The following is a 17468-nucleotide window of genomic DNA, read 5'->3' as shown; positions in this document are numbered from 1 at the left end:
AGCAATGTTAGGTTTTAAGTACAACAACAACAACACAACAAGTATATAATACTTCTTACAACACGATTATCACTTATTGAATCAACCTGCATTTATTTAAATCATTTCGTTATGCAGCCATAGACATTATCATTCACTCATTCAATCCATTTGTGCCAGCACTTGTGTATTGACCTGTACTTAGGCATGCCAACGGTTCCCTAAGAAAATGAGCGATATAGAGTATAGCCGGGCAAGCTAAGCTTTCGACCACGCTTCTGGATGCCAACAGCATCGTAAGGCTGAAAGGAGAATAGGGCAATGGCCTTATTCCCTTACAAGTCATAAATCGCCCGGGATCCGGGAATACAGTATTTGACCACTTTAGAACGTATTTTGACAAGCGTGATTTCCAAAATCGGTTCTCGGCTACGATACATAGGATATTTTTTAGAATCTGAGCTGTTTGATTGCTCTTGAGTGTCACACGCAGTCTAGTCGCTATCATTCTGCAAACTACAACATTGATAATAGGATCCGGCGCGCGGATTGAACGGTTCGATTTCGCTAATTCTTTTTTTGTTGCGTTTATTATTGTCAGGAGAAGGTTTTTATGGAAGAAAATACAGAGAAAATACAACGGGGGCGAAGCCGCGGGCAACAGCTAGTATTATTATGAAAATATAGATATACAGACTGTGTTTAGCGAAGAGAAAACTTAAATCGGTTGAAAATTGGATTTATAGTGATTTTTTGAAACATCTATATACCTGTCTCTTTCTCAAACGCTTTTCTCTATGCAGCAAGTATGGCGCCACTAGCGTGTGACGTCACACGCTAGTATGTCTTTCTCTGTCTAATCTTGAATTTCAAAGCTTTATAACTTTAATATTTGTAAAGGTAGTTTAAAAATTGTTTCTCTATTCGAAAACGATTTTGTTTGTATATGTTTTAATTTATAAAACATATACAAACAAAATAGTCAAATACCGTATTATGTGCGGCAAGTGTTTTCTATTCATTGCGTGTGTTGGCGGATGACTATTGTGAGGCGTGCGTTTCGACTGCGTAATGAATAGAAAAAGCGTTAGCCGCGGCGACGGTGTCGCATAGTTCTAGCCGGAGCTACGGTGCTTAGTACAAACATTCGAATGCAGAATAGACTAAATCGATTTTAATAAAACGGTCTGCTTTAGAAGCAATATTAAAATAGGGTTTATATTTGTAATTAAAGTACTTACATCCTTCATAAGTTAATGCAGTATGTAAACACCAACGTTAGTGGAGTAATCATAGTATTTTAATACACTAAAGCTTATGTTCTAGACTATAGATGTTCTAAAATAATGACCAGTTTTAAGCTGTTAGCTGCGCTTTTATTTCAATGTGTGAATGTTTAACTTCTTGCACGAACGTCTAAACTACACTTACTTGTCTGTGGTGTTCTATATGGACGACATATGTATTTAGAATTAAGTTTCGGAAAGTTATTTGAAAATATCATTTATAAACCTTGACGGCGTTCGTGCGCATAAATTACTGATGAATGGCAAGTATTGAAATCACAAAACAGAGTTTGGAGTGTCACCATGTACGATACAATCCTTGTAATATTAAAACTAGGATCGGGGTCCTAATCGGTGCGTCATGGCGCCCTGGGATGTCGGGGTAAGTACCTAATGGCGCCGCTTGGGGCTCTTGTTAACCAGGCCCTGTTAACTTAGACAATAAAATACAGCACCCGCCATTTTTTAACGTGGTATCCATTCTTCTCATACATCTGTGGCATAAATGTGTTATTGATGATGAAAGATGAAAACATAACCCTTTGCAGTCGGGTGATAAAGCACAAATGGATTTTAAATAGAGTTAGTTTGGATTATGTCCACGTTGACGCGTTCCTTTTTAGTATTGACTTTTACAACTTCTTACAACTACAAAATGTAGCGGTTTGGCCGTTTTTGTGAAGGTTTATATTTTCGTTTTTTTTTAAAGTTAATCGAAAATAAACTTTACAACTTTGAATTTATTAAACGTGTTATGTATGTAGGTACTTATGTCTTTCTTTACATGCGTCCCATTCCAAAGATCTATTGAGAATCATTTAGGTAGGTACTTACATCGGAAATCATTGTTTCGCGTTTACATTCTTTGAGATGTGTTTTATGTGATATCTATACTATATTTGTAATGTAAATATTTCAATACAGTTACTATTATGATTATTAAATAAATGGTTTATTCTTTTACCCCTTTGTTTTGGTTTCAAACTTCCATGAAGATCCTCTTCCTCCCCTTCCCCCTAACTGTTAGTTTGCGTTTCCACCAGAGATGTGCGAGGATGTGTTACGAGGAATGTGTTTTTCATGAACCAATAGAAACGCTTCATTTACCTCGCTTCGCTCCGCTCAGCTGTTTTCACCAGAGCGGTGCTGTGCGAGGATAGGTAAATGAAGTTTCTATTGGTTCATGAAAAACACATTTCTCGCACATCTTTGTTACAAATGCAGTACAGCTCGCGGCACGTAAGTGTAGCGGTCATCCGTAATTTTAACGTAGGCTCTCTCCGCCCCGCGCTTCGGTCGTTCCCCCGCGATACCTTATTCTGTACTTATGCGCTATTAACTGTCACCGCTATACTTACGTTGCCGCGGGTTGTAAGAGCAAAGAATATGTAATAGTACAAGTAGTAAGGGGCAATATGACAACGTAAAGCTCCGGGTAACTCCTGGTTCCGGGGAAATTGAAACTACAAATGAATATCGATTGTTTTATTTTATCAGTGAATTATCAGATTCTTAACATAATGAATATTCACAATTCAATTTAGTTCCTTAGTTTGAGAAGGGGCTAAAGCCAAGTAAACGGAAGTGCTTGTTTGCAATGTAATGTTTGGTATAGTTATAGCTCTTCTGTCTTTTCTGTTGTCTCTTTGATTTGATTTTTTCTTGTGGCCCATCTCACTTATCAATAAATAATCAAAGCTAAAATACATTTGTGCTGGTTATAAAGGTTGATTATTATATTCCAGCCTGATTTTTACAAAAACAAGCTCTGAGAAAAACAGCAATTTTCGGTTACGTGTCAATTATTTTTTACCAGCAGTCTTGATAACACTTTACAGAAGGGTCTGTACGTGCCTTGTATATTCCTAGTTATTTGCACCCTTTTCTTTCGCGCTATATACGAACGACGGCCGAAAAGAAAAAAACTCAAGTATAGGTAATGCCCCCAGAGCTGAGGTCACGCACACAAGAACATGTAATGACAGCGGGATTCTCCGTTTATGCAATCAGTTCTTCATGTAGCTGTGGGTGTAATCATTCACTTCAACTCTCGTGGCACTACCTATGATTCGCAGTGGGGACAAAGAAATGCGTGCAGATAACAGCGAATAAGGTCTTCTCCTTTCAGTATATTGAATTCGAAGTTGACCAGCCTGAAGTCGAACTATCTAACAAATGGGAAATATCTTTGATGTTGGACGACATCGCAGGGAGCCTCAGCTGCCCTTATCAAGATTTTTTTTATAAGTGCCGCAAATGCTGACTGCGACAGGGTTCCGAGTGTCACGCACAAACTTGTCAAGATATTGTTGCGCGACATTAAATATTTTTTATAATTTTTCTAATGAACAGAAAATCTGCTAAAATTTTTATCTAATTTCGATTATAGTAAAACTGGCTCGTGAATTACAAGGTGGCGCCTGCCCTCAGCTTTCGAGTGCGCAAACAGCGCGATCGGGGGCCGCAATCCGCATTATTCTACACACACAATTAACTACATTAAAGCAATGTTAAATAGTTCAACCAGAAAAAAAAATCCGTAAAATCATGATTTCCTTTGATTATTTATATTACACAATCACTTGTTTAGATGGGAATGTTATTTAGAAGCCCTATAAAAGCATATGTATAGTACAACAATAGAGTAGAAAACAGATGGAAGATCAGCTAAAAGTTATCATTTTATACAAAATGTTTGCTATTACCTATAAGCATTTTGCTTCAAAAATATAGTTACAGTTGATATATGCTGAGTTATTGTATAAAACTCAATCAAGAGTTCCCAATCTGCGTCTCTAAAACTCCATAAGTTTGCAGCGAATAAACCAAATGAAAATAAGATATTTTTCTATAGGTATGAGTCTATTTATATTATAGATTTATAATGTTCATAATGCCTACCTTTGACCGAGGACATTCAAGTGTTCTATTTAGGAGAACGAATACCTATCCTTCTATACCTTCCGCCGCCTAACTTTGCCTAAAAGTTAATTGGCACGACTAGTACCACAAAAACTATAAAGGTATAATTCCAATAATTGAATAGGCACTATACCGTTAAGCGATTCGAACACAATCCGGGAGTAACGTAAAGACGTCGCATAAAAAATGTATCTCAAAAATGCGTCAAAACTGAGTATTAAGTAAGTAATGAACTTTTAGACAGATTTATATGACGCGTGGACCGCGTGGTATAGAACCACTGCTGCAATTTATGCAATAAATATTTCTAGACTATGATCGGATAGATCGGGCTTCTGCAGTCACTTTTAGTAAATAACACCAATATACATGGCACATTAACAGTGCTACGTTACTCTATATAATAGAGTACTTCCCATAGTTATCGTAGACACGCAGCAAATCTATTTTCTTCTGCAGTTGATACGCTGAAATGTGCTCGGCGACTGCTACTTGCAAGCAACGTCGGCGGTCCCATAGCTGTGGAAATAAAGGAAATCGTCACAGACAGGGCGAGATAGGGCCTGGTCACCAATCTTTACTGGATTACTGGATTGAGAGAGAGAGAGAGAGAGAGAGAGAGAAACATGGGATTGAGGTGCATCCATATCCATAATTATACCCATACTAGTGTTTACCCGCGGCTTTGCACACGTAAATCATTAGGTCCAGCAGCTAAATTGAAATTCCGGGATTTTTAAAAATTCCTGTGTGAATTCCCGAAAATTAAATCGTTGTTTTCATTGATGTTACATTAAAAACAATTATGGTCAAACATGACTAAGCCCAGCGGTTGTTATTTCGAGATTTTATCCCTATCCCGTGGGAATATTGGAATAAAAAGTAGGCTATTTTTTATTCCAGATGTCCAGCTGTCTACATATTAAATTTCATGACTCTAAGCCCAGCGGTTATTAGTTCGAGATTTTATCCCTATCCCGTGGGATCATCGGGATAAAAAGTAGTCTATGTGTTATTCCAGATGTTCAGCTACTTACATACCAAATTTCATGAGTAAACCCAGCGGTTGGTATTTAGAGATTTTATCCCTATCCCGTGGGAAAATTGGGATAAAAAGTATCCAGGTTATAAACTAACTTTTTGCCAAATTTCATCCAAATCCGTCCAGCCGTTTCAGCGTGAAGAAGTAACAAACATACTCACTCACAAACTCACAAACTTAAACATTTATAATATTAAGTAGGATATCAGGGATATTACGGAGCTCCGATTCCGTTTTCGTTAAGTCCGAACTTCCCTTTGATATTAAACATCCGTTTCGGTTCCGGTTCCGCTACTTTTGAAACAGATGGATGTCTTCGGATGCCAATGCTTAGCGCGGCGACTGGACATAAGCGGCGTACATCAAAAACAAACAGAGGTTCATGTAACGTTCCTGACATTCGCGATCATAATCAAATGACAGTTTTTGTATGCGAAAACTATCATTTGATTGTGATCGCGAGTGTCAGAAACATTACGCAATAGACCCTCAGGTTTAGTAGACCTACCCTTAAGATCTCGTTAACCTGTCACTCAGGCTCCGATTCTGGTTCCGGTTCCGATTCCGTTTCTGGTTCCGCTTTCGATTCCGATAAATCCATACTAATATTATAAATGCGAAAGTGTGTGTGTTTGTATGTTTGTCCGTCTTTCACGTCGAAACGGAGCGACGGAACGACGTGATTTTTGGCATGGAGATAGTTTATGCGCTAGCTAGGAACAGCGCGCGATTACCGAATTCCACGCGGGCGAAACCGCGGGCAATAGCTAGTTGCATATATATGAAGGGACCACGGAAAGACCATGTCTAGTCACCTAAGGAACTTTTTGAGTTTGGTTTAAAAGTTAGTCATCACGAACAATTACTATGGTTACCATTTCTTTAAAAGTTAAAAAAATACATTTAATAATATTTATAGATTATTAAATTCAATGGCGAATCTAAAGTGGCAGTGGGCGGGGCACATTGCTCGCAGGACGGATGGCCGATGGGGCCAGAAGGTTCTCGAATGGCGTCCGCGGACCGGGAGACGAGCTGTCGGTAGGCCTCCAACAAGATGGAGCGACGCCTTGGTTAAGATCGCGGGATCGCGGTGGATGCGGAAAGCACAAGACCGGTCTGAGTGGAGAGCCTTGGGGGAGGCCTATGTCCAGCAGTGGACGTCTTTCGGCTGACATGATGATGATGATGAATTCAATGGTAAGTTAGTACTTTGTGAGCTCTACATTTTGAGACTAAAACCACAATTAAAAAAAGTTGACTTGACATTTTCTTTCTGTGGACACTTCATATACATCCCACGAAATTAAAGAGCAGTTGGATTGACCAGAGTCCGATCTTGAGCTTAGACATAGAATACTTATACTCACTCAAACAAGATAAATCTACACAAGGTAATAACGCTGAGTCTAGTTTTCTTTTAGATCGATAAAAATGGGTATTCAAATTAAGTGGTTGAGCTGGCGCGCGCGGCGACCTGTAGTACCTGCTGGGCTACTACGAAACTCGAAGTTCGTGTCGTGCGGTCACACTTATACTATTTAATGAGAGAGCGAGAGGGACAGTACGATACGAACTTCGAGTTTCGTAGTAGCCCAGCTGTCCCTATATGTACTAGCGGTATTAGCGGGCTGTTTTCCGCAACTCGACGTCTAAGTGCGCCTATTTTGCGTGTGGATAACAGGGTTTATTAACTAACCTGTGATATTAGTCCCTTCCATTAGGCGACATTCGTTCCCGCTTGTTCTTAGTCTTGGGAGGGACGCGATGGCGGTCCCGCTTGCGACTCGACGAGGAGCAGGAAGACGAGGGGCTGGAGTCAGGCGGGGAGCCAGCGTCGTCCGGTCCCAGGCCCATGGTCTGGGACTCTGGGGTTGAAGGCTCCAGGACTGTGTTGCGGAGTGTCCGGCGTTGCTCTTCAGTGTGTTGCGGGCAACGGGTTGATCTGAAATATTTTAGAACTTGAATTAAACAAATTTGTTTTGTTTTTTTTAATTGGTTGTATATATTTTTTTGTATATATGGAATGTTTGGGCCAGGTAAACATATCTTCAAGGTTTAGTGGTTATTTTGGATAGCTACTGACGAAGCTTGTTGTGGATAGGAATTTGTACACAGTTAATATACACCTACACATTTGTTGAAATTAGTCAGACTAAATTTGTGGTTTCCATACATTGAGTTCGAGATTTACTTACTACAATTCAGGTCAATTTCAGCCCAGGGCACTTAGCGGCAGATTATAATAAATTAATTATCATTGTATCATAAATATAAATGTTTGTTCTTCAGTCTTGTGTGTTTAATATGTATTTGGGAATACTCAAATACATATTAATCTACTTTATGCATGTTTAGCCATTGCCAATGCGATGGATTTCAATTTCAGGGATATAAATTACATACATACATGCAGGTGGTAGGACCTTGTGCAAGGTCCTCCCGGATTGCTACCACCATCTTGCTTGCTAATTCTGCCGTGAAGCAGCAGTGTTTGCACTGTTGTGTTTCGGCATGGAGAGTAAGACAGCCTATGAAATTACTGGCACTTGAGGTATCCCATCTTAGGCCTCTAGGTTGGCAACGTATCTGCAATACCCCTGGTGTTGCAGATGTTTATGGGCGGTGGTCATCTCTTACCATCAGGAGACCCACTTGTTTGTTTGCCATCCAGTTGAATAAAAAAAAATACCTTGTGCACAATTTCTTTGTGTGCTCTGACACAACTCCACAAATTTGTAGCAGTAAGTTTTTCTTCTCATTGGCAGTCATTGTGTCATATGTGACACCATCATTTGAGTCTGAATTCTGTGACCCATTATTCCTGTTATTTCCGCTGTAATATTAAATTAAAAACTGTTAACTATGAACTAAACTACAAGATATAACTTCAAAACAACAAGATAATGAGGGCTATCACGTATGAATTCGCCGCTAGAGGCGCTAGTGTTGCAAGAGGTCTCTGAAATGTCAAATCTCATAGTTTTTGGGTGAGCTACGCGGGTTTATTTATAATTAGAATATTTTTGTGAATATTTTGCAATACCTGAAATTAATTATGGCAAATATACATTACGGGGCAATGAATATCTGTGTTTTGAGAGTTTTGTCTTTCGGAAACCTTTGTCCTCCCTTTTTTCCAAACAAAACGGGACTACACAAGACTGTGGCATGCTTGATATTTTTATGGTACGGTTTAATACCTTTAAATATGATTTAAATGTAATTTTGTTTTCACACCCATAATAACAAACAAACCACTACACATCAGGCAGGACCTTTGTCTACAGTGGCGCCAACTGGTGAGCGCGAAAACGGTAGTCCTTATTATGCATTGATTGTTATCAATCAATAATCCAGCCTAGTTTAGCCTGAATGCTGAGCAAAGGCATATTCTTAGAGTAAGAGGGTTTGGGGTGTAATTCCCATGCCAAACTACAACTAGAACATCTCCATGTATATTGCAATTGAGATACTATGTCATTATGGCATGTTTACTGAAACCTACTTATGAAGTTTATTTGGCTTCCTATTGTTGTTCTTGATCCGTCTTTTCCGACGCTCATTCTGCAGGGAGCCTCCAGCCCAGTCAACATCGTCTTCATCATCACTGAGGAGTCCTGCATATGAGGTTGGCTCTCGACTGTTGGAAGCAATGCGGCGGGATGCAATACGAGAGCTGTTGCGGCCCATGCCTAAAAATGATTTTAATTTTTTTTTTAATTCCTTTTAATTTTTATAACACAACTAAAACATAACAATTACAATACCTACACTCATTTATTTACTTTTGTAAGACACATGACAATAATAGTTAAAAAGAAAACAAAGGAACTTACCTAAGAAACCTTAACTAAATATATCTATATGTATGTTACTATAAAAAAAAAATATGAAAAGAACACCCCGTCCAAACATTTACAGGTTAAACATAATGAAATATACATTTAATTATAGATGGAGCAGCAGAATTTTGACTGTGTTGTTGTTAAGCTTATGCTCTTGAATTTAACACTATTATCCAATTTTTAAAAACTTACCCATGCATTTTTCCAAATGAGGAGCAAATCTGGTCGCCGACACAGGTCTCTCGCAATTAGGGCAAGAACAGTTGCTGTCTGCAGTCTTTTTCAACACGGAAAATCCAAACACATCGCACTCCGGCGAATTTATTATCTTGTAGGGCTCTTCGTCTTCCTTTTCTCCTTCTATTAAATCGGTTAGTCCAGTTTTCAGTCCATGGTGGAACTCAAAAATAAACCCGATGGCTACATCGTCGAGTACACTATCGTAAATAAAATTGGCTGCATCTTCTGCGTTACTCTCGTTCTGCATTATTTCAAAGAACTTGTGATTTAAGTCGTTCATACTTAGTTCACTTACTATCGTATTCATCGTGATTTCCGAAGCACAGCTTTTTAGGCAGCAAGTTAAAAACACAAAACTATCTGCAACTGCACTGAAATGAGAAACGAAAAAAAAATGTTTTGTAATTTGTATTATTGAATGAATGACATTATGATATGACCATGACAGAAGACAGAACAGAAAGAAATGTCAAATGAAATGAAAGAAAATTTATTGTATGGCCCACAAATCAGTCAACACGGTTTTTTTGGTAAGGTACTTATTTTTACAAAATTATTATAAAAATATGATTTGAAATATTTTTTATTTTTGATTCTAGTGCACTAGCACTACAAATCGACACCTCCTACGTATACTGGTACAAGTGCATAATCATAAATTTACAGGAGAGCTGTTCAAAGGTTCCAAAACCTGTAACTTTCTCATTTGATGATATAACTTTTCAAAATTTTGCATTGGTTCCAAAGAAAATATTTGCTTTCTACCTGTATTCATGGAATTTTGAAATTTCTTATAGTTTTTGAGAAAATTGCAGATACACTACTATACGCGTATTTTACATCTTGTAGTTGTGCGGTATACTGAGCTAATTACCACTTGCTCCAGTATACGGCGTAATGCGTAGATTACTGATCTAACGATATTTTTATATTGTATATGAATTTTTAGATGAAATACTTATATGGCTTGCAATGAACAATAAAACAGATGCTCTTTTACCTTCATCTATTGATTTATAAACGTTTTTATCACTTGCATCAATATACGCTAACATTAGCATGCCACTTGTACCAATATACCGCTAGTAATGTTTTAAACGTGCTATACAAAATACAGAAATATACCTTTATAAAAAACCTCACTTGAAATATAAATGGTTTTATTAAGAAAAGTAATTGTATTAAGTGCTTTAAATTAATGGAAGCACATTCAATGGATTCGTATTCCTGTTCAAATGTGTACTCGTATTTTATTGTGAAAGGTTCCTCATGTGATACATATTATCGCATCGCACCCATTTGTATCCACATAACGGTTTAGCTTTTTGTGCCTCTTCAGGGTTCCGTACCCAAAGGGTATAAACGGAAACCCTACTTCTATATACTACTTCGCTGTCCGTCCGTCTGTCACCAGGCTGTATCTCATGAACCATGATAGTTAGACAGTTGAAATTTTCACAGATTATGTATAACTGTAGTCGATATATATATATATATAACAAAAAATAGAACAGAATAAATATTTAAGGGGGCCCCCATACAACAAATGTAATTTTTTGCCATTTTTTGCTAATCCTAATGAAGTTGTATAGATGGTATGGAACCCTTCGTGCGCGAGTCTGATTAGCACTTTGCTTAAGCCAAGCTTTGACATGAAATATTGAGTCAAAGTCAAAATATCTTTATTCAATTTAGATTGTAACAAGCACTTATGAATGTCAAAAAAATCTACCACCGGTTCGAAAAAACCTCTGTTGAGAAGAGTCTGGCAATAAACCTAGGTATATTTTGAAAACAGATTTACAATCATATTTTAGTGATATCTATACATCACAAGTATTTAGCACAACTACATATTTAAAACAGTTCTCAATTCGCTATTTGGAGTAAGCACTCGCCAATGCGGATCGGAATTATTTCCAAATTTCCCTATCCATGATATAATCATTAATTTTAATAATACGCCTTATATATTAATGTCTTCTTGACAATAGATTTAAATTTTGTGTCTGTTTCCGAGTCTTGGGAAACTTCTATAACTTCATACGGTTTACCCGTTTTCGCCATATACATAGCCAGGTACCATTTCTTAGGTGTGTATAAAAAAATGTGTATAGGGGGTTATTAAAAACTTAAAGTATAGTACTTTAAGCCACATTAGGGCTACTAATTACTAATATGATCCAAGTAGAAAAATACTGTGATTCGAAAAAAAAAAGTTTTGCATGGAAGTGGAGTCGCAAGAAGACTTTCTAATTTCGATGTTTTCCCACTTATATCGTATTAGTAATCAGTAGCCCTAATATGGGTTACAGTATAGTACAGGATTTTTTTTATCAACCTGTAGGTATATTGAAATTTACTGTTCTCATTTTAATTAAAGCATGCATGCCTTCGCCTTCTTTTTGGGGATGCTCAACTACCAGAATGCAATGTAATACTGCAATGTTATATTTCTAGCACGCGTTCATGTAGGTATAGCCGAGGAAACTGAATCACGTACTAGTACTGGGGTGGAACCGTTGTACTACCAATGTTATGTTGACATCCCATACATTTGCCAAAGAAATCATAGCGAAATAGATCACGAAAAGGTTTCACATTGGATTTAGTTTCCATGACTGTTTATGAGAAATACGGCTATTGTGGTCTTGCCCTCCGCAATTGTCAGACCAAAACATGTTTTTTTTATATATACTACCAAATTATGTGTTCGTAGAACAGTTTAAACGGTCCGCACGCAGCGACGGCTAGCGCGTACACTGAGGCAACTGCCAGTTACACTGGACTTCCCCGGCCCCGCGACAATATCGGTGCCGCGTATAGTGGTGCATGCCGGTTGCCTCAGTATACGTTGTACCGATTAGCAAAACGGTGTTAAATGCATTCATATACGTCACTTTATTTCCAAAACTAATGGGAATATCCGTGCAAATTTTTTGTGGTAGGTAAATAAGGAAATATTAATCACAAAATTGCAAAAAACTAAAAATCTGAAATTTGTCACTTGTACCAGTATACGTAGGAGGTATCGAAATGCAGCCGCAGCACAAATGTAGGCAATTTGTACTAATTATACTGGTAACATTACGGTAATAAAAATCACGGCGGTTTCCGCTAAAATTTAAAAACTTTTCCGGAAAATGTCAACTTCTTTTTAAAGTGTTCGTCAAGTGCAGCGTGATTGATTTGGTTTGTTCTAAATTAGTTGAATATCTGAACTCTGAATTATAGAGAGACACGATTTACGTTACCTTCCTGATTTTTTCCCTAAGTAGAATATTCAGAAGACATCAAAATTACGATGAGGATCGAATTAAGAATCAAATTTTCTAATTACAATAAAATTACAGCAAAAAAACAGTACACTGTAAAATTTAGTTCAGATACAAAAAATATAATAAATGTTTTTTTTTTTGTTATGATGGCGTTATTTATTATATAGCCAGTTTCGGTATTTTGGGTGACACTATTTCCCGGCCGTACAATACCGACATGGAAATACCGGCCTGATATTTTGTGTACACGTTGGTACACGCCCATAGAAACTCTTGTCAGGGCCTTTTGCATAATAAAGTACAAGCTAATAATATTAGTGATTTTGGCTGTAACTTGTAAGTTATTGTTGCATAATAAAATACGAGTTATAAAATACAAGTGAAAAATATAAGTCCTAATAACTAATATTATTAGTGCATTTTATTAGTTTTTGTTGCAATACGAGTCTAAAAATTCAAATTATTATTATTCGTTGTAACCTGTATTTATTACTACGTACCCAAGGACCACGGTAGTTTTTTGAATTACAAGTAATTTGGTTAAGGTCTAATCGACGAACAAAATAAATAAAAAAATGAAATGTTTAATATTTTGCATTTATCCGAAAAAACTTTTTTTTTTACGTTTAGTAATAAAGAAATATGAATAATTTGATGAAATTCTTTGTTGTTACTAGTAATGTACCTACACTTAAATAAATTATTACAATCATCAATATTCTGATTATTCTTGATCTGCATACGCGGTATCCGTATTATTTTGATTATCGGATGTAGTTTCTGGAATAAACACACCAAATTACTTCCCAAACCATTTCCGCAGTTAGAAATCTCGAAAAAAAATAGCTGAAAAATGTGTGTGATCGTGTAAACAATGTTATTTTATTATGTAACGAATGCCTTAATTCTTATACAACAGTTGCTCATTTACACAAGAGAATAATTTATTCGAGATAACGCTGAACTGGCTGATAAAAAAACAGACCGATGATACGTAGGTACACTTAAGTTGGCAGTATTTAGTTTCATTCAGTTGAAACCCGGCCGTGTCACGAGCCACTTGCTGTAACTTAGCTAAAGTTATTTCGAGGATCAAAATGGTAAGATGACGTTTCTATAATTAATCATTCATCATTTGAAAAATCAATTTCTATTTTAAGGTCACTCTTTTGTACCCACACCATACCATAATCCAAATTCGTTAATGTGAATTTCACATTTTGTTTCGCGTCCGCGTTTTTCGTGCAAGTTGAAATGATGCTATACTTACCTATAACACGACCAAGCTAAGTTTGCACCTCGCAATTAACAAGAACAGTTCAAAATTTTAAAATTCAACAATAAGTAAGCACTATTAAGCACAGCTGTGTGCTTTGTTACCGGGTGACACAAAATTAAATATTAAATTAATGTTTCTGTTAAGCACCACAAAGCAGTGGGTATGTGTTTACGAAAAAAAAAAACAGGGTAGGTAAATATTTGGCGGAAAATATACAACAACTCTCTTCATTGAAAGCCAACACATAGTAAGCAGTACAGAAAACACAACTATAGAGATTTTTTAAGGTAAGCAATAGGCGGCGTTATCGCTTCAGACCGATCTCTTTCAGGTAACCTTTACAATAAACACGAACGATTCGAAGTGTTTACAATTATAAAGGTAAATATCGAGGTGACATTGTTATCTTGTGATTTATTTCTTAGGTAGGTGCATAATTCGTTCTCCTACCGCAATTTTTCTACCGTCCTATTAATATTCTTCATGACTTTTCATATGTAAATGATTTAAAACAGCATGGCAACTTATTTGCAAGTGAACGTAATTATTTTATCTTGACAAATCACTTGGAATCTTAGAGCCTGTAAATTCCAATATTAGAATTCATCTTCATCTGTTCCTATATACGCCCCACTGCTGGACACGCTTCTCAAAATAATGGTGATTTTTCACCGGCGAGGCGAGCCGCGACGAGAATTTAAATTTGTATGCATTTTCGCGGGCCCACAGGGCTACTACGAAACTCGAAACTCGAAGTTCGTATCGTACTATCCTCTCAGGTCAGAGGACCACACGACACGAACTTCGAGTTTCGAGTTTCGTAGTAGCTCAGCCGCCGCGATACAAATTTTAATTCTCGTCTAGCCTCGGTGGAAAATCAACTTAAGAGGGCTTGGGCTGGAGTTCCCATGCTAGCCCATGCGGATTGGGAATTTTACTATTTATTTTTCCTAGGTGGTGTTCAACGCTCGTGGCCTCATGCCCCCTGTGTTTACCCCCCTAAATGACGACCACACCATCAACTATGGCGCCATTCCAGCATATGCGCAATATCTGCAGAAATCCGGAATCAAATCTGTTCTGGGTAAGTGTAATGAATGACACATGGCCCTTTATTTTATGTTACTAAAAATAAATATCACGGGACACTTACTTACACTAATTTTATTGCCCTAAGTAATCCCATAGTAAGCAAAGCTGGTGTATGACGGGTACTAAGCAACGGCTAGACATACTGAAATAAATAGATATATTCTTTAATACATATTCAAAACCCAAGATTCGAGAACAAACACTCATATTTTTTATACAAATATTTGCCTTCATTGGGGACCGAACCCGGGAACACAAGCTTTGTAGTCAGGTTCTCTAACCACAGGGCTATCTGGTCGTCAAATTAAATAGTAAGAGGGAAAGGTAAAAAGCTTAACATGATAACCCTTTGTTGTAGGCAAATGCTATGTAGGCTAGATAGCAAAATTATTATTTATACTTCTTACCCTGTATTTGTGTTCCACAGCTGGGCTAATTAATATCTTTCTTCTTGGCCTCCATATCACTAGCTATACTCACCCCTAAACATAAATTTACTCAGAGGTCCCAGTGCCTTTAGTGTAAGTTTTCGGTTACAAAATACGTCTCGATCGCGTTCGCGGTAAAAGCTCAATTTGTATGGAAACACGAACATCGCAAACGTTCCGCTAGAGGCGCTGTTCGTGTTTCCATATAAATTGAGATTTTAACGCGAACACGATCGAGACATATTTTGTAACCGAAAACTTACACTAGGGGTACAGAGCTAATGTATTCATTCGCCACTCGCCCAGTTCCGGATCTGGTTCATCTCGCCATTATCATTATGATTAATTAATTGTTAGTTACAATCTATTATAATTACTGCAAACCTGATTTGGAGAGTAATTCCATCACAAGTAATCAATTCGAACAGTATCAATGATTAATTTGAAATATTCAAAGGATTGTGTTAACAATCAATGTGATAACAAACCGAAAAACTTTCAATAATTTTCTCCTGTACACTATCAAGTACTTTCTTATTTCACTCCACGTAAGTACTTACGAGTAACGTAGTGGCACCAATGACCGACAAGAACCAATAACCGACACTTTATTTTTTGATTCAATAAAATAAGAGTTGAAAACCGATTTCTTGATATGGCAACACTGTACCATAGATAGCACACTTATGACTGGCTCCCATTGAAATTTGAGCGAAATCCGCCATTTTGTTTTGAAAATGGCGGTGTGACAACTGATTGCGGCTGGAGAACCGGTGAAAATAACAACCTTTCTTAGTGAAATCCTTAAGGAAGTGAGTACATTTTTTTGTTCATTATACTAATGTATTGTAACTTATTTGAATTTTGTGTTTTTCACGGGATTTTATAAGAACTATAGGATCGATTTTTTGTTATAACGAAAGTTTAATTTTATTTTGATATTAGTAAAATGTTGGTGTCGATCACTAGTTTTCACAAACTGACTTTTCCAATAATCGACACGTGTCGATAATTATTTTTTGAAACATTTTTCATTTGACAAGCGAATATAGTTCTTCTTACTTTGCTTATTTGGTAGATATTTGAAGTAAACTAATCAAAGTCGAGCTACCAGTAATCGACAAGTGACGATTATTGGGGAATAATATGTGTCGATGATTGGTTCTTACAGATGGCTCCGAGAAAAAATTATACTTCCGACCAGTTAGAAAAAGCCGTAGAAGCTGTAAATATGGCGAAAAGATTGCAGTTGCTGCGAACGTTTCGGAGTACCTAGGATTACGCTCCATGATAAAAATTTCGGAAAAACAACAATGGGTTGCGCTATGGGGCCGAGCACAGTTTTTAACTAAAGGGGAAGAAGACATTTTGGAAAAGTGGTATTTAGCGTTATCTGAAAGACATATTCCACTGACAAAAGATTCGTAGTAGACAGTGCAGCAGCAAATAATAAAAATGATCAAACAGACAAAATCCTTTTTAACCCCCGACGCATAAAGAGGGGTATTATAAGTTTGACCGCTACGTGTGTCTGTCTGTCTTCTGTGGCACCGTAGCTCTTAAATGGGTCGACCGATTTGAACGCGTTTTTATTTGAAAGCAGATTTTCTAGCGTTGGTTCTTAGATATCTTTTATCAAAATCGGTTAAGCCGTTTTTGAGATATTAACTTTGAAGTAACAATGTGGGGGTTTTGCAACTTTTCGTTGTTAGCTTATACAAACATAGGCCCAGCAAGAAGTGGTTTCAGTCGTTCATGATGAGACATCAAAACTTGACACAAAGAGTGCCAGACAACTTGTCAAGAGCTCGAGATAAGGTGTCTGAAAATAACATCAGGACTTGGTTTACTGAGATCGAAAGTTATTTGGATGAAAATAACTTAAACTATTTTAAATGACCCACACAGAATATTCAACGCAGACGAGACCGCGTTCTTCTTGTCACCTAAACCTGGTTGTGTACTCGCCAAAAAAGAAGATAAACACCCTTATAACAGCTGTGGTGATGAAAAGGACAATCTTACTGTCCTAACAACTGGAAATGCAGCTGGAGACCTAGCCCCTCCAATGATC

The 17468-nt window shown here is 37.2% G+C and overlaps 1 protein-coding gene across 6 annotated transcripts in view; it reads right to left on the bottom strand.

Moving 5' to 3' along the window:
- Positions 1–2735: 2735 nt before the first annotated feature.
- Positions 2736–17468, bottom strand: part of LOC141432515 (ataxin-7-like protein 3) — a 17802-nt gene continuing 3069 nt past the window's right edge. Inside the window, exons 1-6 of one of the 6 annotated variants that reach the window (XM_074094116.1) lie at positions 16065–16166; positions 9270–9688; positions 8738–8924; positions 7922–8065; positions 6929–7174; positions 2736–4706 (exon numbers count right to left, since the gene is read on the bottom strand). In XM_074094116.1, the coding sequence (XP_073950217.1) occupies positions 6937–7174; positions 7922–8065; positions 8738–8924; positions 9270–9624 (924 nt within the window). In that variant the 5' untranslated portion in view covers positions 9625–9688; positions 16065–16166 and the 3' untranslated portion in view covers positions 2736–4706; positions 6929–6936. Of the gene's footprint in view, positions 4707–6928; positions 7175–7921; positions 8066–8737; positions 8925–9269; positions 9689–13865; positions 14091–15031; positions 15076–15373; positions 15449–15954; positions 16167–17468 lie in introns of those variants that run through there. The other 5 variants (XM_074094111.1, XM_074094115.1, XM_074094113.1 and 2 more) reach the window with 5 other exon arrangements.

Source organism: Choristoneura fumiferana, chromosome 11 (genome assembly GCF_025370935.1).
Source record: "Choristoneura fumiferana chromosome 11, NRCan_CFum_1, whole genome shotgun sequence".
NCBI classification, from domain to species: domain Eukaryota; kingdom Metazoa; phylum Arthropoda; class Insecta; order Lepidoptera; family Tortricidae; genus Choristoneura; species Choristoneura fumiferana.
This window is presented reverse-complemented; position numbering and strand designations above follow the sequence as displayed.